Below are 23,818 nucleotides of genomic sequence, written 5' to 3'. Positions count from 1 at the left end.
TATGGCTCTGTGAGGGGAGAGGAGAATCAACTTCTCTATGGCTCTGTGAGGGGAGAGGAGAATCAACTTCTCTATGGCTCTGAGAGGGGAGAGGGTTAGCCCTCAAACTGCTGACCCGTCAACTTCTCTATGGCTCTGTGAGGGGAGAGGAGAGTCAACTTCTCTATGGCTCTGTGAGGGGAGAGGAGAGTCAACTTCTCTATGGCTCTGTGAGGGGAGAGGAGAGTCAACTTCTCTATGGCTCTGTGAGGGGAGAGGAGAGTCAACTTCTCTATGGCTCTGTGAGGGGAGAGGAGAGTCAACTTCTCTATGGCTCTGTGAGGGGAGAGGAGAATCAACTTCTCTATGGCTCTGTGAGGGGAGAGGAGAATCAACTTCTCTATGGCTCTGAGAGGGGAGAGGAGAATCAACTTCTCTATGGCTCTGTGAGGGGAGAGGAGAATCAACTTCTCTATGGCTCTGTGAGGGGAGAGGAGAGTCAACTTCTCTATGGCTCTGTGAGGGGAGAGGAGAATCAACTTCTCTATGGCTCTGTGAGGGGAGAGGAGAATCAACTTCTCTATGGCTCTGAGAGGGGAGAGGGTTAGCCCTCAAACTGCTGACCCGTCAACTTCTCTATGGCTCTGTGAGGGGAGAGGAGAGTCAACTTCTCTATGGCTCTGTGAGGGGAGAGGAGAGTCAACTTCTCTATGGCTCTGTGAGGGGAGAGGAGAGTCAACTTCTCTATGGCTCTGTGAGGGGAGAGGAGAGTCAACTTCTCTATGGCTCTGTGAGGGGAGAGGAGAGTCAACTTCTCTATGGCTCTGTGAGGGGAGAGGAGAATCAACTTCTCTATGGCTCTGTGAGGGGAGAGGAGAGTCAACTTCTCTATGGCTCTGTGAGGGGAGAGGAGAGTCAACTTCTCTATGGCTCTGTGAGGGGAGAGGAGAGTCAACTTCTCTATGGCTCTGTGAGGGGAGAGGAGAGTCAACTTCTCTATGGCTCTGTGAGGGGAGAGGAGAGTCAACTTCTCTATGGCTCTGTGAGGGGAGAGGAGAGTCAACTTCTCTATGGCTCTGTGAGGGGAGAGGAGAGTCAACTTCTCTATGGCTCTGTGAGGGGAGAGGAGAGTCAACTTCTCTATGGCTCTGTGAGGGGAGAGGAGAGTCAACTTCTCTATGGCTCTGAGAGGGGAGAGGGTTAGCCCTCAAACGGCTGACCCGTCAACTTCTCTATGGCTCTGTGAGGGGAGAGGAGAGTCAACTTCTCTATGGCTCTGTGAGGGGAGAGGAGAGTCAACTTCTCTATGGCTCTGTGAGGGGAGAGGAGAGTCAACTTCTCTATGGCTCTGTGAGGGGAGAGGGTTAGCCCTCAAACTGCTGACCCGTCAACTTCTCTATGGCTCTGTGAGGGGAGAGGAGAATCAACTTCTCTATGGCTCTGTGAGGGGAGAGGGTTAGCCCTCAAACTGCTGACCCGTCAACTTCTCTATGGCTCTGTGAGGGGAGAGGAGAGTCAACTTCTCTATGGCTCTGTGAGGGGAGAGGAGAGTCAACTTCTCTATGGCTCTGTGAGGGGAGAGGAGAGTCAACTTCTCTATGGCTCTGTGAGGGGAGAGGAGAGTCAACTTCTCTATGGCTCTGTGAGGGGAGAGGAGAGTCAACTTCTCTATGGCTCTGTGAGGGGAGAGGAGAATCAACTTCTCTATGGCTCTGTGAGGGGAGAGGGTTAGCCCTCAAACTGCTGACCCGTCAACTTCTCTATGGCTCTGTGAGGGGAGAGGAGAATCAACTTCTCTATGGCTCTGTGAGGGGAGAGGAGAGTCAACTTCTCTATGGCTCTGTGAGGGGAGAGGAGAGTCAACTTCTCTATGGCTCTGTGAGGGGAGAGGAGAGTCAACTTCTCTATGGCTCTGTGAGGGGAGAGGAGAGTCAACTTCTCTATGGCTCTGTGAGGGGAGAGGAGAATCAACTTCTCTATGGCTCTGTGAGGGGAGAGGGTTAGCCCTCAAACTGCTGACCCGTCAACTTCTCTATGGCTCTGTGAGGGGAGAGGAGAATCAACTTCTCTATGGCTCTGTGAGGGGAGAGGGTTAGCCCTCAAACTGCTGACCCGTCAACTTCTCTATGGCTCTGTGAGGGGAGAGGAGAGTCAACTTCTCTATGGCTCTGTGAGGGGAGAGGAGAGTCAACTTCTCTATGGCTCTGTGAGGGGAGAGGAGAGTCAACTTCTCTATGGCTCTGTGAGGGGAGAGGAGAGTCAACTTCTCTATGGCTCTGTGAGGGGAGAGGAGAATCAACTTCTCTATGGCTCTGTGAGGGGAGAGGAGAATCAACTTCTCTATGGCTCTGTGAGGGGAGAGGAGAGTCAACTTCTCTATGGCTCTGTGAGGGGAGAGGAGAATCAACTTCTCTATGGCTCTGTGAGGGGAGAGGAGAGTCAACTTCTCTATGGCTCTGTGAGGGGAGAGGAGAGTCAACTTCTCTATGGCTCTGTGAGGGGAGAGGAGAGTCAACTTCTCTATGGCTCTGTGAGGGGAGAGGAGAGTCAACTTCTCTATGGCTCTGTGAGGGGAGAGGAGAGTCAACTTCTCTATGGCTCTGTGAGGGGAGAGGAGAGTCAACTTCTCTATGGCTCTGTGAGGGGAGACGAGAGTCAACTTCTCTATGGCTCTGTGAGGGGAGAGGAGAGTCAACTTCTCTATGGCTCTGTGAGGGGAGAGGAGAGTCAACTTCTCTATGGCTCTGTGAGGGGAGAGGAGAGTCAACTTCTCTATGGCTCTGTGAGGGGAGAGGAGAGTCAACTTCTCTATGGCTCTGAGAGGGGAGAGGGTTAGCCCTCAAACGGCTGACCCGTCAACTTCTCTATGGCTCTGTGAGGGGAGAGGAGAGTCAACTTCTCTATGGCTCTGTGAGGGGAGAGGAGAGTCAACTTCTCTATGGCTCTGTGAGGGGAGAGGAGAGTCAACTTCTCTATGGCTCTGTGAGGGGAGAGGAGAGTCAACTTCTCTATGGCTCTGTGAGGGGAGAGGAGAGTCAACTTCTCTATGGCTCTGTGAGGGGAGAGGAGAGTCAACTTCTCTATGGCTCTGTGAGGGGAGAGGAGAGTCAACTTCTCTATGGCTCTGTGAGGGGAGAGGAGAGTCAACTTCTCTATGGCTCTGAGAGGGGAGAGGGTTAGCCCTCAAACGGCTGACCCGTCAACTTCTCTATGGCTCTGTGAGGGGAGAGGAGAGTCAACTTCTCTATGGCTCTGTGAGGGGAGAGGAGAGTCAACTTCTCTATGGCTCTGTGAGGGGAGAGGAGAGTCAACTTCTCTATGGCTCTGTGAGGGGAGAGGGTTAGCCCTCAAACTGCTGACCCGTCAACTTCTCTATGGCTCTGTGAGGGGAGAGGAGAATCAACTTCTCTATGGCTCTGTGAGGGGAGAGGGTTAGCCCTCAAACTGCTGACCCGTCAACTTCTCTATGGCTCTGTGAGGGGAGAGGAGAGTCAACTTCTCTATGGCTCTGTGAGGGGAGAGGAGAGTCAACTTCTCTATGGCTCTGTGAGGGGAGAGGAGAGTCAACTTCTCTATGGCTCTGTGAGGGGAGAGGAGAGTCAACTTCTCTATGGCTCTGTGAGGGGAGAGGAGAGTCAACTTCTCTATGGCTCTGTGAGGGGAGAGGAGAGTCAACTTCTCTATGGCTCTGAGAGGGGAGAGGGTTAGCCCTCAAACGGCTGACCCGTCAACTTCTCTATGGCTCTGTGAGGGGAGAGGAGAGTCAACTTCTCTATGGCTCTGTGAGGGGAGAGGGGAGGAGAGGGCAAGGGCTCTGACTTGCCGAGGTAAATAAAGGTTAAAAAAATATTAAAAGGGTTAGGGTGGCTCTGATACTCTTCTTCAGTGCCAAAACACAGTCTGAGCATATCTGACTAGTCTTAGATTAATTATCCCCTCGTTGAAAAAATATTCTAACGTTTCTGCCATACTGATAGTGACAGGTGGGACATAATTTAAACACAGTAATACCACCAACAGATGACTCTACTCACACTTTGGCCTCCTCCTTGGTTGAGTATGTGGCATTCACCACAGCTGTTTCTGTGTCCGTGGTAACTGTGGATGGAGAATGAAAGAGAGAGAAAGGGTTAGGGTTAGAAACACCACCGCTGTTTCTGTGTCCATGGTAACTGTGGATGGAGAATGAGAGAAAGGGTTAGGGTTAGAAACACCACCGCTGTTTCTGTGTCCATGGTAACTGTGGATGGAGAATGAGAGAGAGAGAAAGGGTTAGGGTTAGAAACACCACCGCTGTTTCTGTGTCCATGGTAACTGTGGATGGAGAATGAGAGAGAGAGAGAAAGGGTTAGGGTTAGAAACACCACCGCTGTTTCTGTGTCCATGGTAACTGTGGATGGAGAATGAGAGAAAGGGTTAGGGTTAGAAACACCACCGCTGTTTCTGTGTCCATGGTAACTGTGGATGGAGAATGAGAGAGAGAGAGAAAGGGTTAGGGTTAGAAACACCACCGCTGTTTCTGTGTCCATGGTAACTGTGGATGGAGACCAAGAGAGAGAGAGAGGGGTTCTGTCATTTCTCTGCTGTACTGTAGGGGAGATATAGAGAACCACTACTGTAGGGGGATATAGAGGTCCACTACTGTAGGACCACTACTGTAGGGAGATATAGAGGTCCACTACTGTAGGGGCATATAGAGGACCACTACTGTAGGGGGATATAGAGAACCACTACTGTAGGACCACTACTGTAGGACCACTACTGTAGGGTTGATATAGAGGACCACTACTGTAGGGGGATATAGAGGCTCACTACTGTAGAGGAGGTATAGAGGACCACTACTGTAGGACCACTACTGTAGGACCACTACTGTAGGACCACTACTGTAGGGGAGATATAGAGGACCACTACTGTAGGACCACTACCGTAGAGGAGGTATAGAGGACCACTACTGTAGGACCACTACTGTAGGGGAGATATAGAGGTCCACTACTGTAGAGGAGATATAGAGGGCAACTACTGTAGGGGAGATATAGAGGACCACTACTGTAGAGGAGATATAGAGGACCACTACTGTAGGACCACTACTGTAGAGGAGATATAGAGGACCACTACTGTAGAGGAGATATAGAGGACCACTACTGTAGGACCACCACTGTAGAGGAGATATAGAGGACCACTACTGTAGAGGAGATATAGAGGACCACTACTGTAGAGGAGATATAGAGGACCACTACTGTAGAGGAGATATAGAGGATCACTACTGTAGAGGAGATATAGAGGACCACTACTGTAGAGGAGATATAGAGGACCACTACTGTAGAGGAGATATAGAGGTCCACTACTGTAGAGGAGATATAGAGGACCACTACTGTAGAGGAGATATAGAGGACCACTACTGTAGGGGAGATATAGGGGACAATTACTGTAGGGGAGATGTAGAGGACCATTACTGTAGGGGAGATATAGAGGACCACTACTGTAGGGGAGATATAGAGGACCACTACTATAGGACCACTACAATAGGGAGATATAGAGGACCACTACTGTAGGACCACTACTGTAGGACCACTACTGTAGGGGAGATAGAGGACCACTACTGTAGGACCACTACTGTAGGACCACTACTGTAGGGGAGATATAGAGGACCACTACTGTAGGACCACTACTGTAGGACCACTACTGTAGGACCACTACTGTAGGGGGATATAGAGGACCACTACTGTAGGGGGATATAGAGGACCACTACTGTAGGGGAGATATAGAGGACCAGTACTGTAGGGGAGATATAGAGGACCACTACGGTAGGAGCACTACTGTAGAGGAGATATAGAGGACCACTACTGTAGAGGAGATATACGGACCACTACTGTAGGGGAATATAGAGGAGCACTACTGTAGGACCACTACTGTAGGGAGATATAGAGGACCACTACTGTAGGAGCACTACTGAAGTGGAGATATAGAGGACCACTACTGTAGGGCAATATACAGGACCACTACTGTAGAGGAGATATAGAGGACCACTACTGTAGGGGAGATATAGAGGATCACTACTGTAGGGGAGATATAGAGGACCACTACTGTAGGACCACTACTGTAGGGCGATATAGAGGACCACTACTGTAGGACCACTACTGTAGGGGGATATAGAGGACCACTACTGTAGGGGGATATAGAGGACCACTACTGTAGGACCACTACTGTAGGGAGATATAGAGGACCACTAATGTAGGACCACTACTGTAGGGGGATATAGAGGACCACTACTGTAGGAGCACTACTATAGGGGAGATATAGAGGTCCACTACTGTAGGGCGATATAGAGGATCACTACTGTAGAGGAGATATAGAGGACCACTACTGTAGGGGAGATATAGAGGACCACTACTGTAGGGGGGATATAGAGGACCACTACTGTAGGGGAGATATAGAGGACCACTACTGTAGGGGCACTACTGTAGGGGAGATATAGAGGACCACTACTGTAGGGCGATATAGAGGACCACTACTGTAGAGGAGATATAGAGGACCACTACTGTAGGGGCACTACTGTAGGGGAGATATAGAGGACCACTACTGTAGGGGAGATATAGAGGACCACTACTGTAGGGGCACTACTGTAGGGGAGATATAGAGGACCACTACTGTAGGGGAGATATAGAGGACCACTACTGTAGGGGGATATAGAGGGCCACTACTGTAGGGTGATATAGAGGACCACTACTGTAGGGGAGATATAGAGGACCACTACTGTAGGGGAGATATAGAGGACCACTACTGTAGGGGGATATAGAGGGCCACTACTGTAGGGTGATATAGAGGACCACTACTGTAGGGGAGATATAGAGGACCACTACTGTAGGGGATATAGAGGGCCACTACTGTAGGGTGATATAGAGGACCACTACTGTAGGGGAGATATAGAGGACCACTACTGTAGGGGATATATAGAGGACCACTACTGTCGGGGGATAAGAGGACCACTACTGTCGGGGGATATAGAGGTCCACTACTGTAGGGGAGATATAGAGGACCACTACTGTAGGGGATATATAGAGGACCACTACTGTCGGGAGATATAGAGGACCACTACTGTTGGGGGATATAGAGGACCACTACTGTAGGGGGATATAGAGGGCCACTACTGTAGGGCGATATAGAGGACCACTACTGTAGGGCAATATAGAGGACCACTACTGTAGAGGAGATATAGAGGACCACTACTGTAGGGGAGATATAGAGGACCACTACTGTCGGGGGTTAAGAGGACCACTACTGTCGGGGGATAAGAGGACCACTACTGTCGGGGGATATAGAGGACCACTACTGTAGGGGGATATAGAGGACCACTACTGTCGGGGGATATAGAGGACCACTACTGTCGGGGGATAAGAGGACCACTACTGTAGGGGGATATAGAGGACCACTACTGTCGGGGGATATAGAGGACCACTACTGTCGGGGGTTAAGAGGACCACTACTGTCGGGGGATAAGAGGACCACTACTGTAGGGGGATATAGAGGACCACTACTGTCGGGGGATATAGAGGACCACTACTGTCGGGGGATAAGAGGACCACTACTGTCGGGGGATAAGAGGACCACTACTGTAGGGGGATATAGAGGACCACTACTGTCGGGGGATATAGAGGACCACTACTGTCGGGGGTTAAGAGGACCACTACTGTCGGGGGATATAGAGGACCACTACTGTAGGACCACTACTGTAGGACCACTACTGTCGGGGGATAAGAGGACCACTACTGTCGGGGGATATAGAGGACCACTACTGTAGGACCACTACTGTAGGACCACTACTGTAGGGGGATATAGAGGACCACTACTGTAGGGGGATATAGAGGACCACTACTGTAGGACCACTACTGTAGGGAGATATAGAGGACCACTACTGTAGGACCACTACTGTAGGGGGAAATAGAGGTCCACTACTGTAGGAGCACTACTGTAGGGGAGATATAGAGGACCACTACTGTAGGGCGATATAGAGGACCACTACTGTAGAGGAGATATAGAGGACCACTACTGTAGGGGAGATATAGAGGACCACTACTGTAGAGGAGATATAGAGGACCACTACTGTAGGGGAGATATAGAGGACCACTACTGTAGGGGAGATATAGAGGACCACTACTGTCGGGGATAAGAGGACCACTACTGTAGGACCACCACTGTAGAGGAGATATAGAGGTCCACTACTGTAGGGGAGATATAGAGGACCACTACTGTAGGGGAGATATAGAGGACCACTACTGTAGGACCACTACTGTAGGGAGATATAAAGGACCACTACTGTAGGGGAGATATAAAGGACCACTACTGTAGGGGAGATATAGAGGACCACTACTGTAGGGGAGATATAGAGGACCACTACTGTAGGGGAGATATAGAGGACCACTACTGTAGGACCACTACTGTAGGGAGATATAAAGGACCACTACTGTAGGGGAGATATAGAGGACCACTACTGTAGGGGAGATATAGAGGACCACTACTGTAGGACCACTACTGTAGGACCACTACTGTAGGGGAGATATAGAGGACCACTACTGTAGAGGAGATATAGAGGACCACTACTGTAGGGAGATATAGAGGGCCACTACTGTAGAGGAGATATAGAGGACCACTACTGTAGGGGAGATATAGAGGACCACTACTGTAGGACCACTACTGTAGAGGAGATATAGAGGACCACTACTGTAGGGGAGATATAAAGGACCACTACTGTAGGGGAGATATAGAGGACCACTACTGTAGGGGAGATATAGAGGACCACTACTGTAGGGGAGATATAGAGGACCACTACTGTAGGGTGATATAGAGGACCACTACTGTAGGGGAGATATAGAGGACCACTACTGTAGGGGAGATGTAGAGGACCACTACTGTAAGTGATGCAGCCTCCTCCAGTCCATCCCCTTTAAAGCCCTGCCTCCTCCAGTCCATCCCCTTTAAAGCCCTGCCTCCTCCAGTCCATCCCCTTTAAAGCCCTGCCTCCTCCAGTCCATCCCCTTTAAAGCCCTGCCTCCTCCAGTCCATCCCCTTTAAAGCCCTGCCTCCTCCAGTCCATTATTAAGCCCTGCCTCCTCCAGTCCACTATTAAGCCCTGACTCCTCCGGTCCATCGCCTTTAAGCCTTGTCTCCTCCAGTCCATTATTAAGCCCTGCCTCCTCCAGTCCATTATTAAGCCCCGTCTCCTCCAGTCCATTATTAAGCCCTGCCTCCTCCAGTCCATTATTAAGCCCTGCCTCCTCCAGTCCATTATTAAGCCCTGCCTCCTCCAGTCCATTATTAAGCCCCGTCTCCTCCAGTCCATTATTAAGCTCTGACTCCTCCAGTCCATTATTAAGCCCTGCCTCCTCCAGTCCATTATTAAGCCCTGCCTCCTCCAGTCCATTATTAAGCCCTGCCTCCTCCAGTCCATTATTAAGCCCTGTCTCCTCCAGTCCATTATTAAGCCCTGTCTCCTCCAGTCCATTATTAAGCCCTGTCTCCTCCAGTCCATTATTAAGCCCTGTCTCCTCCAGTCCATTATTAAGCCCTGTCTCCTCCAGTCCATTATTAAGCCCTGTCTCCTCCAGTCCATTATTAAGCCCTGCCTCCTCCAGTCCATTATTAAGCCCCGTCTCCTCCAGTCCATTATTAAGCCCTGCCTCCTCCAGTCCATTATTAAGCCCTGCCTCCTCCAGTCCATTATTAAGCCCTGCCTCCTCCAGTCCATTATTAAGCCCTGCCTCCTCCAGTCCATTATTAAGCCCTGCCTCCTCCAGTCCATCGCCTTTAAGTCCTGCCTCCTCCAGTCCATTATTAAGCCCTGCCTCCTCCAGTCCATCCCCTTTAAATCCTGCCTCCTCCAGTCCATTATTAAGCCCTGCCTCCTCCAGTCCATCCCCTTTAAGTCCTGCCTCCTCCAGTCCATTATTAAGCCCTGCCTCCTCCAGTCCATTATTAAGCCCTGCCTTCTCCAGTCCATTATTAAGCCCTGCCTCCTCCAGTCCATTATTAAGCCCTGCCTCCTCCAGTCCATTATTAAGCTCTGTCTCCTCCAGTCCATTATTAAGTCCTGTCTCCTCCAGTCCATTATTAAGCCCTGTTGGGAAGAGAGCAATTGAGAATTCATGCATCCCAAATGGCAACCAGGGTTGGTCCTGGTCAGTCCCTGGATGGGAGACCAGATGCTGCTGGAAGTGGTGTTGGAGGGCCAGTAGGAGGCACCCTTTCCTCTGGTCTAAAGAAAATATCCCAATGCCCCAGGGCAGTGATTGGGGACACTGGTGGCATGTCTGCTGGGGTGTGTGTAAGTTGACTCTGCAAAAAAGCAGAGCATCTCTTTATTACGGACAGACCTCTCCCCATCTTTACAACCATTGAATCTATATGTTTTGACCATGACAGTTTACATTCTAAGGTAACATCATGTAATTGAGTCTCCTCAACTTGTTCAACAGCCACACCATTCATTACCAGATTCAGCTGAGGTCTAGAACTTAAGGAATGATTTGTTCCAAAGACAATGCTCTCAGTTTTAGAGATGTTCAGGACCAGTTTATTACTGGTTACCCATCCAAAACAGACTGCAATTCTTTGTTAAGGGTTTCAGTGACTTCATTAGCTGTGGTTGCTGATGTGTATATTTGTTGAATCAGCATACATTGACACACATGTTTGCTAAAAACATAAAAAGTATAGGACCTAGAGAGCTGCCCTGTGGCATGTTTGACATTAGAGAAGATTCCATTAATGAAAACTCCGTTCTATTAGATAGATAACTCTGAATCCACGATATGGCAGAGGTTCAAAAGTGATAAAACACATGTTTTTTTCAACAACAGGTTATGGTAAATAATATCAAAGGCTGCACTGAAATCTAACAGTACACCTCCCACAATCGTATTATCAATTTCTTTCAACCAATCATCCGTCATTTGTGTCAGTGCAGGTAGTAGTAAATTTAACATTTTAGTAATTTTGCAGACTAACAGGATCAATTAGGGTTACGTGCCTTGGTCAAGGGCACAATAACAGATTTTTCACATAGTCGGCTCAGGGATTCGAACCAGCAACCATTCGGTTACTGGCCCAACGCACTTAAATGCTATGCTAGACTATCTACGACTACCTGGTAGAGGTGGTGGTAGAGGTAGTGATGGTGGTGGTGGAGGTAGTGGTGGAGGTGGTGGTGGTGGAGGTAGTGGTGGAGGTGGTGGTGGAGGTGGAGGTAGTGGTGGAGTTAGTGGTGCTGGTGGTGGAGGTAGTGGTGGAGGTAGTGGTGGAGGTAGTGGTAGTGGTGGAGGTAGTGGTGGTGGTGGAGGTAGTGGTGGAGGAAGTGGTGGTGGTGGAGGTAGTGGTGGAGGTAGTGGTGGAGGTGGTGGAGGCAGTGGTGGAGGTAGCGGTAGTGGTGGAGTTGGTGGTGCTGGTGGTGGAGGTAGTTGTGCTGGTGGTCGAGGTAAAGGTAGTGGTGAAGGTGGAGGTAGTGGTGGAGGTAGTGGTGGTGGTGGTGGAGGTAGTGGGAGAGTTGGTGGGGGAGGTAGTGGTGCTGGTGGTGGAGGTAGTCGTGGAGGTAGAGGTAGTGGTAGTGATGGTGGAGGTAGTGGTAGTGATGGTGGAGGTAGTGGTGAAGGTGGAGGTAGTGGTGGTGGAGGTAGTGGTAGTGGTAAAGTGAGTTGTGGTGGTGCTGGAGATAGTGGTGGTGGTGCTGGAAGTAGTGGTGGAGGTGGAGGTAGTGGTGGTGGTGGAGGTAGTGATGGAGATAGTGGTGGAGGTAGTGGTGGTGGTGCTGGAGGTAGTGGTGGAGGTGGTGGTAGTGGTAGAGGTAGTGGTGGTTGCGGAGGTAGTGATGGAGGTAGTGGTGGAGGTAGAGTTAGTGGTGGAGGTAGTGGTGGATGTAGAGGTAGAGGTAGTGGTGGAGGTAGTGGTGGACGTAGTGGTGGAGGTGGAGGTAGTGATGGAGGTAGTGGTAGAGATAGTGGTGGAGATAGTGGAAACAACATACCCTGAGGCCGCATTTATTGTAGTTCAGGTCTGTACCCAAACAATTTGAGCTTCTACTTTTAAAAATCCACCTTTCCAGAAACAAGTCTCTCACCATTGCCGCTTGCTATAGACCACCTTCTGCCCCCAGCTGTGCCCTGGACACCATATGTGAATTGATTTACCCCCATCTATCTTCAGAGCTCGTGCTGTTAGGTGACCTAAACCGGGACATGCTTAACTCCCCGGACATCCTACAATCTAAGCTTGATGTCTTCAATCTCACACATATTATCAATGAACCCACCAGGTACAACCCCAAATCCGTAAACATGGGCACCCTCATAGATATCATCCTAACTAACCTGCCCTCCAAATACACCTCTGCTGTCTTCAACTAGGATCTCAGCGATCACTGCCACATTGCCTGCGTCCGTAATGGGTCTGCAGTCAAACGACTACCCCTCATCACAGTCAAACGCTCCCTAAAACACTTCAGTAAACAGGCCTTTCTAATCGACCTGGCCCGGGTATCCTGGAAGGATATTGACCACATTCCGTCAGTAGAGGATGCCTGGTTATTCTTTAAATGTGCTTTCCTCACCATCTTAAATAAGCATGCCCCATTCAAAAAAAAATTGAACCAGGAACAGATATAGCCCTTGGTTCACTCCAGACTTGACTGCCCTTGATCAGCACAAAAACGTCCTGTGGCGTTCTGCATTAGTATCAAATATCCCCCGCGAAATGAAACCTTTCAGGGTAGTTAGGAACCAATATACACAGGCAGTTAGGAAAGCAAAGGCTAGCTTTTTCAAACAGAAATTTGCATCCTGTAGCACAAACTCCAAAAAGTTCTGGGACACTAAAGTCCATGGAGAATAAGAACACCTCCTCCCAGCTGCCCACTGCACTGAGGCTAGGAAACACTGTCACCACCGATAAATCTGAGATAATTGAGAATTTCCTCCGATACACCTCTACGCAGACAACACCATTCTGTATACTTCTGGCCCTTCTTTGGATAGTGTGAACAAACCTCCAGACGAGCTTCAATGCCACACAACTCTCCTTCCATGGCTTTCAACTGCTCTTAAATGCAAGTAAAACTAAATGCATGCTCTTCAACCGATCGCTGCCCACACCTGCCTGCCCGTCCAGCATCACTACTCTGGACGGTTCTGACCTAGAATATGTGGACAACTACAAATACCTAGGTGTCTGGTTAGAATGTAAACCCTCCTTCCAGACTCACAAGAAGCATCCTTGGAATCCAAGATGGCGTAGCAGTAGGACGTGTTGTCGTGTCGTGTCCCTTGTATATATCGTTTGTTTTCGTTTTTTTCTTTGCATATCTTTAAAACATTTTGCTGAACCTCAACTTCTTCTAAATACTCTCCTGCAACCCGCCTCACCCAACGTAGCTATTTTTCCTAATGTATATATATTTACTTCGGATCTGGAACCCCTCAACTGAAGCTAGCCAACTAACTACCAGCTTCAGCAAAACATTGCTAGCGGTCTTCAGCTAACCGGTCATCAGCTAACCTTTAGCTCGGAAAGCTCTCGCCAGTTCGAACAACGCGACTCTAACCAGAGCATAAAGGACTTATTTATTTATTTTATTTTTATTTTTCATCCCCGGATTCCCACCGCAAACGGAACATTTTGAGCTCCTGGGCTACAATATCCGGACCCGCGACCGGTCCATCGATGTCACCGCATGAAGAGGAATAAACAGACTCCCCCCATCGCGACGTCCCCAAAGGCTAACTCTCTAGCCCTTGCTATCTCCTTGCTTGCAAATTCGGCCTGCTAACTGCTAGCTTGTTTAGCCCGGTCCGCTAACTGCTACCGTGTTTAGCACCGTCCACTAACTGTTAGCTTGTTAGCACAGGCCTGCTAACCGTCTGAATCGCCGCGTCCCAAACACTCACTGAACCCATATTTACTTTCTATCCCTTTTCGATTTTTAATTTGTTTATACCTTCCGGTAACCTGCCTCACCCAATGTGATACGGAACCGCTATTATTTTTACATTTTTAGAACACATTCAAGAACCTCCAGAAGCTAACCAGCTAACTGGCTACAAGCTATTTAGTCATTGTTAGTTTTCTAACCTGGATAACACTCGCCAGTCCAGCTTCCCTGCCCCATCCACCGCTGCCCCCTGGACACTGATCACTTGGCTACATATCTGATGCATGCTGGACTGTCCATTAATCACGGTAATCCATTCTGCTTGTTTATGTTTTATCTGTCGGCCCCAGCCGCACTCAGGCTCTGTGTGTAGTTAATCCGACCCTCTCTGCCTAGTCAATCGCCATTCTACCTGCTGTTGTTGTGCTAGCTGATTAGCTGTTGTTGTCTCTCCTACTGTTTTAGCTAGCTCTCCCAATTCAACACCTGTGATTACTGTATGCCTCGCTGTATGTCTCTCTCAAATGTCAATATGCCTTGTATACTGTTGTGCAGGTTAGTTATCATTGTTTTACTTTACAATGGAGCCCCTAGTTCCACTCTTTATACCCCTGATACCTCCTTTGTCCCACCCCCCACACATGCGGTGACCTCACCCATTACAACCAGCATGTCCAGAGATACAACCTCTCTCATCATCACCCAGTGCCTGGGCTTACCTCCGCTGTACCCGCACCCCACCATACCCCTGTTTGCGCATTATGCCCTGAATATATTCTACCATGCCCAGAAACCTGCTCCTCTTATTCTCTGTCCCCAACGCCCTAGGCGACCAGTTTTGATAGCCTTCAGCCGCACCCTCATACTACTCCTTCTCTGTTCCGCGGGTGATGTGGAGGTAAACCCAGGCCCTGCATGTCCCCAGGCACCCTCATTTGTTGACTTCTGTGATCGAAAAAGCCTTGGTTTCATGCATATCAACATCAGAAGCCTCCTCCCTAAGTTTGTCTTACTCACTGCTCTAGCACACTCTGCTAACCCTGATGTCCTTGCCGTGTCTGAATCCTGGCTCAGGAAGGCCACCAAAAATTCTGAGATTTCCATACCCAACTATAACATCTTCCATCAAGATAGAACTGCCAAAGGGGGAGGAGTTGCAGTCTACTGCAGAGATAGCCTGCAAAGTAATGTCATACTTTCCAGGTCCATACCCAAACAGTTCGAACTACTAATTTTGAAAATTACTCTCTCCAGAAATAAGTCTCTCACTGTTGCCGCCTGCTACCGACCCCCTCAGCTCCCAGCTGTGCCCTGGACACCATTTGTGAATTGATCGCCCCCCATCTAGCTTCAGAGTTTGTTCTGTTAGGTGACCTAAACCGGGATATGCTTAACAGCAGTCCTACAATCTAAGCTAGATGCCCTCAATCTCACTCAAATCATCAAGGAACCCACCAGGTACAACCCTAACTCTGTAAACAAGGGCACCCTCATAGACGTCATCCTGACCAACTGGCCCTCCAAATACACCTCCGCTGTCTTCAACCAGGATCTCAGCGATCACTGCCTCATTGCCTGTATCCGCTACGGAGCCGCAGTCAAACGACCACCCCTCATCACTGTCAAACGCTCCCTAAAACACTTCTGTGAGCAGGCCTTTCTAATCGACCTGGCCCGGGTATCCTGGAAGGACATTGACCTCATCCCGTCAGTTGAGGATGCCTGGTCTTTCTTTAAAAGTAACTTCCTCACCATTTTAGATAAGCATGCTCCGTTCAAAAAATGCAGAACTAAGAACAGATATAGCCCCTGGTTCACTCCAGACCTGACTGCCCTCGACCAGCACAAAAACATCCTGTGGCGGACTGCACTAACATCGAATAGCCCCCGCGATATGCAACTGTTCAGGGAAGTCAGGAACCAATACACACAGTCAGTCAGGAAAGCTAAAGCCAACTTCTTCAGGCAGAAGTTTGCATCCTGTAGCTCCAACTCCAACCCTCTATTCCTGAAACTATCCGCCGCCATTGTCACAACCCCTATTACCAGCCTGTTCAACCTCTCTTTCATATCGTCTGAGATCCCCAAGGATTGGAAAGCTGCCGCAGTCATCCCCCTCTTCAAAGGGGGCGACACCCTGGACCCAAACTGTTACAGACCTATATCCATCCTGCCCTGCCTATCTAAGGTCTTCGAAAGCCAAGTCAACAAACAGGTCACTGACCATCTCGAATCCCACCGTACCTTCTCCGCTGTGCAATCTGGTTTCCGAGCCGGTCACGGGTGTACCTCAGCCACGCTCAAGGTACTAAACGATATCATAACCGCCATCGATAAAAGACAGTACTGTGCAGCCGTCTTCATAGACCTTGCCAAGGCTTTCGACTCTGTCAATCACCGTATTCTTATCGGCAGACTCAGTAGCCTCGGTTTTTCGGATGACTGCCTTGCCTGGTTCACCAATTACTTTGCAGACAGAGTTCAGTCTGTCAAATCGGAGGGCATGCTGTCCGGTCCTCTGGCAGTCTCTATGGGGGTGCCACAGGGTTCAATTCTCGGGCCGACTCTTTTCTCTGTATATATCAATGATGTTTCTCATGCTGCGGGCGATTCCCTAATCCACCTCTACGCAGACGACACCATTCTATATACTTCCGGCCCGTCCTTGGACACTGTGCTATCTAACCTCCAAACGAGCTTCAATGCCATACAGCACTCCTTCCGTGGCCTCCAACTGCTCTTAAACGCTAGTAAAACCAAATGCATGCTTTTCAACCGTTCAACCGCACGCCTGACCAGCATCACCACCCTGGATGGTTCCGACCTTGAATATGTGGCCATCTATAAGTACCTAGGTGTCTGGCTAGACTCTAAACTCTCCTTCCAGACCCATATCAAACATCTCTAATCGAAAATCAAATCAAGAGTCGGCTTTCTATTCCGCAACAAAGCCTCCTTCACTCACGCCGCCAAACTTACCCTAGTAAAACTGACTATCCTACCGATCCTCGACTTCGGCGATGTTATCTACAAAATTGCTTCCAACACTCTACTCAGCAAACTGGATGCAGTTTATCACAGTGCCATCCGTTTTGTCACTAAAGCACCTTATACCACCCACCACTGCGACTTGTATGCTCTAGTCGGCTGGCCCTCGCTACATATTCGTCGCCAGACCCACTGGCTCCAGGTCATCTACAAGTCCATGCTAGGTAAAGCTCCGCCTTATCTCAGTTCACTGGTTACGATGGCAACACCCATCCGTAGCACGCGCTCCAGCAGGTGTATCTCACTGATCATCCCTAAAGCCAACACCTCATTTGGCCGCCTTTCGTTCCAGTTCTCTGCTGCCTGTGACTGGAACGAATTGCAAAAGTTGCTGAAGTTGGAGACTTTTATCTCCCTCACCAACTTCAAACATCTGCTATCTGAGCAGCTAACCGATCGCTGCAGCTGTACATAGTCCATTGGTAAATAGCCCACCCATTTTCACCTACCTCATCCCCATACTGTTTTTATTTATTTATTTTTCTGCTCTTTTGCACACCAATATCTCTACCTGTACATAACCATCTGATCATTTATCACTCCAGTGTTAATCTGCATAATTGTAATTATTTGCCTACCTTCTCATGCCTTTTGCACACAATGTATATATAGACTCCCCTTTTTTCTACTGTGTTATTGACTTGTTAATTGTTTACTCCATGTGTAACTCTGTGTTGTCTGTTCACACTGCTATGCCTTATCTTGGCCAGGTCGCAGTTGCAAATGAGAACTTGTTCTCAACTAGTCTACCTGGTTAAATAAAGGTGAAATAAAAAAATTAAAAATAAAAATCTCCAATCCAAAATTAAATCTAGAATCGGCTTCCTATTTCGCATACAAAGCCTCCTTCACTCATGCTGCCAAACATACCCTCAAAAAACTGACTACCCTACCGATCCTTGACTTCGGCGATGTAATTTACAAAATAGCCTGCAAGACTCTACTCAGCAAATTGGATGCAGTCTATCACAGTGCCATCCGTTTTGTCACCAAAGCCCCATATACTACCCACCACTGCGACCTGTATGCTCTCGTTGGCTGGCCCTCGCTTCATATTCATTGCCAAACCCACTGGCTCCAGGTCATCTATAAGTCTCTGCTAGGTAAAGCCCCGCCTTATCTCAGCTCACTGGTCACCATAGCAACACCCACCCGTAGCACGCGCTCCAGCAGGTAGATTTAACTGGTCACCCCCAAAGCCTATTCCTCCTTTGGCCGTCTTTCCTTCCAGTTCTCTGCTGCCAATGACGGCAACGAATTGAAAAAAATCACTGAAACTGGAGTCTCATATCTCCCTCACTAACTTTAAACATCAGCTGTCAGAGTAGCTCACAGATCATTGCACCTGTTCATAGCCCATCTGTAAATAGCCCATCCAACTACCTAATCACCATTGCACATAACCTAATCTTACCTCATTTGCACACACTGTATATACATTTTTTCTATTGTGTTATTGATTGTACATTTGTGAATTTCATGTGTTACTCTGTGTTGTTGTTTGTGTCGCACTGCTTTGCTTTATCTTGGCCAGGTCGCAGTTGTAAATGAGAACTTGTTCTCAACTGGACTACCTGGTTAAATAAAGGTGAAATAAAAATAAAATCAGATGACCTGGCCTCCGCAATCCCCTGACCTCAACCCAATTAAGAAGGTCTGGGATGGGTTGGAGTGAAGTGAAGGAAAAGCAGCCAACAAGTGCTCAGCATATGTGGGAACTGTTTCAAGACTGTTGGAAAAGCAGTTTTGGTTACTACATGATTTTATATGTGTTCACTATTATTATACTATGAAAAAAATAGTAAAAATAAAGAAAAACCCTTGAATGAGTAGGTGTGTCCAAACGTTTGACTGGTACTGTATTATAGTCAATGCCACTCCAACATTGCTCGTCCTAATATTTATATATTTTTAATTCCATTCTTTTACTTTTAGATTTGTGTATGGTTGTGAATTGTTAGATATTACTGTAGTGTTGCTGCTATAAACACAAGCATTTCGCTACACCCGCAATAACATCTGCTAACAGTGGTGGAGGTAGATTTAGTGGTAGAGGTAGAATTCCCTGCGTCCCTGGTTCGCGCCCAGATCAAGGAGAGGGGACGGACGTAAAGTCTATACTGTTACATAGAGTCGCAATTCAATGGCTCAGACAAGAGAGGTATGTGGCAGGGTCTACAGTCAATCACAGACTACAAAAGGAAAGCCAGCCCTGACCACTATGGCTTGCTCCCAGACAAACTAAACAACTTCTTTGCTCGCTTTGATTCTCAACACTGGGGCCCCACAAGGGTGCATTCACAGCCCTCTCCTGTACTCCCTGTTCACCCATGACTGCGTGGCCATGCACGCCTCCGACTCAGTCATCAAGTTTGCGGACAACACTACAGTGGTAGGCTTGATTACCAACAATGACGAGACGGCCTACAGGGAGGAAGTGAGGGCCCTCGGAGTGTGGTGTCACGAAAATAACCTCACACTCAATGTCAACAAAACAAAGGAGATTATCGTGGACTTCAGGAAACAGCAGAGGGAGCAGCCCTCTATCCACATCGACGGGACAGTAGTGGAGAAGGTGGAAAGTTTTAAGTTCCTCAGCGTACACATCACTGACAAACTGAAATGGTCCACCCACACAGACAGCGTGGTGAAGAAGGCGCAACAGCGCCTCTTCAACCTCAGGAGACTGAAGAAATTTGGCTTGTCACCAAAAACACTCAAACTTTTACAGATGCACAATCGAGAGCATCCTGTCGGGCTGTATCACCGCCTGGTACGGCAACTGCTCTGTCCACAACCGTAAGTCTCTCCAGAGGGTAGTGAGGTCTGCACAACGCATCACCGGTGGCAAACTACCTGCCCTCCAGGACACCTACACCACTCGATGTCACAGGAAGGTAAAGATCATCAAGGACAACAACCACCCGAGCCACTGCCTGTTCACCCCGCTATCATCCAGAAGGCGAGGTCAGTACAGTTGCATCAAAGCTGGGACCGAGAGACTGAAAAACAGCTTCTATCTCAAGGTCATCAGACTGTTGAACAGCCATCACTAACATTGAGTAGCTGCTGCCAACATACTGACTCATCTCCAGCCACTTAAATAATGACAAATTTGATGTAATAAATGTATCACTAGCCACTTTAAACAATGCCACTTAATATAATGTTTACATACCCTACATTACTCATCTCATATGAATACTGTACTCTATACCATCTACTGCATCTTGCCTATGCCGTTCGGCCATCGCTCATCCATATATTTATATGCACATATTCTTATTCATTCCTTTAACCTTATGTGTATAAGGTAGTTGTTGTGAAATTGTTAGATTACTTGTTTGATATTACTGCATGGTCGGAACTAGAAGCATAAGCATTTCACTATACTCGCATTAACATCTGCTAAGTATGTGACAAATACAATTTAATTTGATTTAGTGGTAGAGGTAGATTTAGTGGTTGTGGTAGATTTAGAGGTAGAGGTAGATTTAGTGGTCCTGGTATAGGTAGATTTAGTGGTCCTGGTATAGGTAGATTTAGTGGTAGTGGTAGAGGTAGATTTAGTGGTAGTGGTAGAGGTAGATTTAGTGGTAGTGGTAGAGGTAGATTTAGTGGTAGTGGTAGAGGTAGATTTAGTGGTACTGGTAGAAGTAGATTTAGTGGTATTGGTCGTGGTAGAGGTAGATTTAGTGGTAGATTTAGTGGTAGAGGTAGATTTAGAGGTAGATTTAGTGGTAGAGGTAGATTTAGTGGTAGAGGTAGACATAGATTTAGTGGTACAGGCAGAGGTAGTGGTAGAGGTAGATTTAGTGGTAGTGGTAGAGGTAGGGGTAGATTTAGTGGTAGAGGTAGATTTAGTGGTAGTGGTAGATTTAGTGGTAGTGGTAGAGGTAGATTTAGTGGTAGAGGTAGTGGTAGAGGTAGATTTAGTGGTAGAGGTAGATTTAGTGGTAGAGGTAGAGGTAGATTTAGTGGTAGAGGTAGATTTAGTGGTAGAGGTAAATTTAGTGGTAGAGGTAAATTTAGTGGTAGAAGTAGATTTAGTGGTAGAGGTAGATTTAGCGGTACAAGTAGATTTAGTGATAGAGGTAGATTTAGTGGTACTGGTAGAGGTAGTGGTAGAAGTAGATTTAGTGGTAGAGGTAGATTTAGTGGTAGAGATAGAAGTAGATTTAGTGGTAGAAGTAGATTTAGTGGTAGAGGTAGAAGTATATTTAGTGGTAGAAGTAGATTTAGTGGTAGAGGTAGAAGTAGATTTAGTGGTAGAGGTAGATTTAGTGGTAGAGGTAGATTTAGTGGTACTGGTATAGGTAGAGGTAGAGGTATATTTAGTGGTAGTGGTAGATTTAGTGGTAGTGGTAGAGGTATTGGCAGAGGTAGATTTAGTGGCAGAGGTAGATTTAGTGGCAGAGGTAGATTTAGTGGTAGAGGTAGATTTAGTGATAGTGGTAGAGGTAGATTTAGTGGTAGAGGTAGTGGTAGAGGTAGATTTAGTGGTAGAAGTAGATTTAGTGGTAGAGGTAGATTTAGTGGTAGAAGTAGATTTAGTGGTAGAAGTAGATTTAGTGGTAGAGGTAGATTTAGTGGTACAAGTAGATTTAGTGGTAGAGGTATATTTAGTGGTACTGGTATAGGTAGAGGTAGAAGTATATTTAGTGGTAGAGGTAGATTTAGTGGTAGAGATAGAAGTAGATTTAGTGGTAGAAGTAGATTTAGTGGTAGAGGTAGAAGTATATTTAGTGGTAGAAGTAGATTTAGTGGTAGAGGTAGAAGTAGATTTAGTGGTAGAGGTAGATTTAGTGGTAGAGGTAGATTTAGTGGTACTGGTATAGGTAGAGGTAGAGGTATATTTAGTGGTAGTGGTAGAGGTATTGGCAGAGGTAGATTTAGTGGCAGACGTAGATTTAGTGGCAGAGGTAGATTTAGTGGTAGTGGTAGATTTAGTGATAGTGGTAGAGGTAGATTTAGTGGTAGAGGTAGAGGTAGATTTAGTGGTAGAGGTAGATTTAGTGGTATAGGTAGAGGTAGTGGTAGAAGTAGATTTAGTGGTATAGGTAGATTTAGTGGTAGAGATAGAAGTAGATTTAGTGGTAGAAGTAGATTTAGTGGTAGAGGTAGAAGTAGATTTAGTGGTAGAAGTAGATTTAGTGGTAGAGGTAGATTTAGTGGTACTGGTATAGGTAGAGGTAGTGGTAGAGGTATATTTAGTGGTAGTGGTAGATTTAGTGGTAGTGGTAGAGGTATTGGCAGAGGTAGATTTAGTGGCAGAGGTAGATTTAGTGGCAGAGGTAGTGGTGGAGTATGAGGTAGTGATAGAGGTAGATCTCGACAAACCATTTCTGTAGGGACTTCGCTTTCTGCACAGGTGCATTGCTGAAACAGGACTTCCCCAAAGTTTTGCCACAAAGTTGGAAGCACAGAATAGTCTAGAATGTCATTGTATGCTGTAGCGTTTACAATGTAAGGGGAACTAAGGGGCAAAGTCCCAACCATGAAAAACAGCCCTAGACCATTATTCCTCATCCACCAAACTTTAAAGTTGGCACTATGCATTCGGGCAGGTAGCATTCTCCTGGCATCTGTCAAACCCAGATTCATCCGTCGGACTGCCAGATGGTGAAGCGTGATTCATCACTCCAGTGAACGCATTTCAACTGCTCTAGAGTCCAATGGCGGTGAGCTTTACACCCCTCCAGCCGACACTTGACATTGTGCATGGTGATCTTAGGCTTGTGTGCAGCTGCTTGGCCATAGAAACTGATTTCATGAAGCGAACAGTTCTTGTGCTGACGTTACTTCAGCACTCTGCAGTCCCGTTCTGTGAGCTTGTGTGGCCTACCACTTTGCGTCTGAGCCGTTGTTGCTCCTAAACGTTCCAACTTCACAATAACAGCACTTTCATTTGACTGGGACAGATCTAGCAGGGCATACATTTGACGAACTGACTCCTATGACAGTGCCACTTTGAATGTCATTGAGCTCTTCTGTACTGGCCATTCAACTGCCAATGTTTGTCTATGGAGATTGCATGGCTGTGTGCTCGATTTTATACACCTGTCAGCAAAGGGTGTGGCTGAAATAACCAAATCCACTAATGTGAAGGGGTGTCGACTTACTTTTGTGTATTTAAAAAAGCATATTGATAATATTTAAGGAAAAAAAACAGTTGAAGAGATTATAATGATATAAAAGATAATGTATTGTAATGTCTCACCTTGTTCCACGTTGTCTACAGTACCATACTGAGCTAGAAGGCCGTCCAAAACCTGAGGGAAAGACGGAACACAATCAATTACACACACACAGTTACTGTCAGTCCTGGGTTACGGCTGAGTTACTGTCAGCCCTGGGTTACGGCTGAGTTACTGTCAGCCCTGGGTTACGGCTGAGTTACTGTCAGCCCTGGGATACGGCTGAGTTACTGTCAGCCCTGGGATACGGCTGAGTTACTGTCAGCCCTGGGATACGGCTGAGTTACTGTCAGCCCTGGGATACGGCTGAGTTACTGTCAGTCCTGGGATACGGCTGAGTTACTGTCAGTCCTGGGATACGGCTGAGTTACTGTCAGTCCTGGGATACGGCTGAGTTACTGTTAGCCCTGGGTTAGGTCTGAGTTACTGTTAGCCCTGGGATACGGCTGAGTTACTGTCAGCCATGGGTTAGGGCTGAGTTACTGTCAGTCCTGGGATACGGCTGAGTTACTGTCAGTCCTGGGATACGGCTGAGTTACTGTCAGTCCTGGGATACGCCTGAGTTACTGTCAGTCCTGGGATACGGCTGAGTTACTGTCAGCCCTGGGATACGGCTGAGTTACTGTTAGCCCTGGGTTAGGGCTGAGTTACTGTTAGCCCTGGGTTAGGGCTGAGTTACTGT

General features: G+C 47.7%; 1 protein-coding gene across 2 annotated transcripts in view; it reads right to left on the bottom strand.

The window, feature by feature from the left end:
• igf2bp2a (insulin-like growth factor 2 mRNA binding protein 2a) overlaps nt 1–23,818 on the bottom strand; it is an 84,659-nt gene that overhangs the window by 38,483 nt on the left and 22,358 nt on the right. For both annotated transcript variants that reach the window (XM_036975365.1, XM_036975364.1), the window contains exons 4-5: nt 23,160–23,211; nt 4,014–4,077 (exon numbers count right to left, since the gene is read on the bottom strand). In XM_036975365.1, the coding sequence (XP_036831260.1) occupies nt 4,014–4,077; nt 23,160–23,211 (116 nt within the window). The remainder of the gene's footprint in view (nt 1–4,013; nt 4,078–23,159; nt 23,212–23,818) is intronic.

The sequence above is a fragment of the Oncorhynchus mykiss genome, chromosome 3 (genome assembly GCF_013265735.2).
Source record: "Oncorhynchus mykiss isolate Arlee chromosome 3, USDA_OmykA_1.1, whole genome shotgun sequence".
Taxonomy (NCBI): domain Eukaryota; kingdom Metazoa; phylum Chordata; class Actinopteri; order Salmoniformes; family Salmonidae; genus Oncorhynchus; species Oncorhynchus mykiss.
Note: the sequence above shows the minus strand (reverse complement) of the source record. Positions and strands in the feature narration are given on the sequence as shown.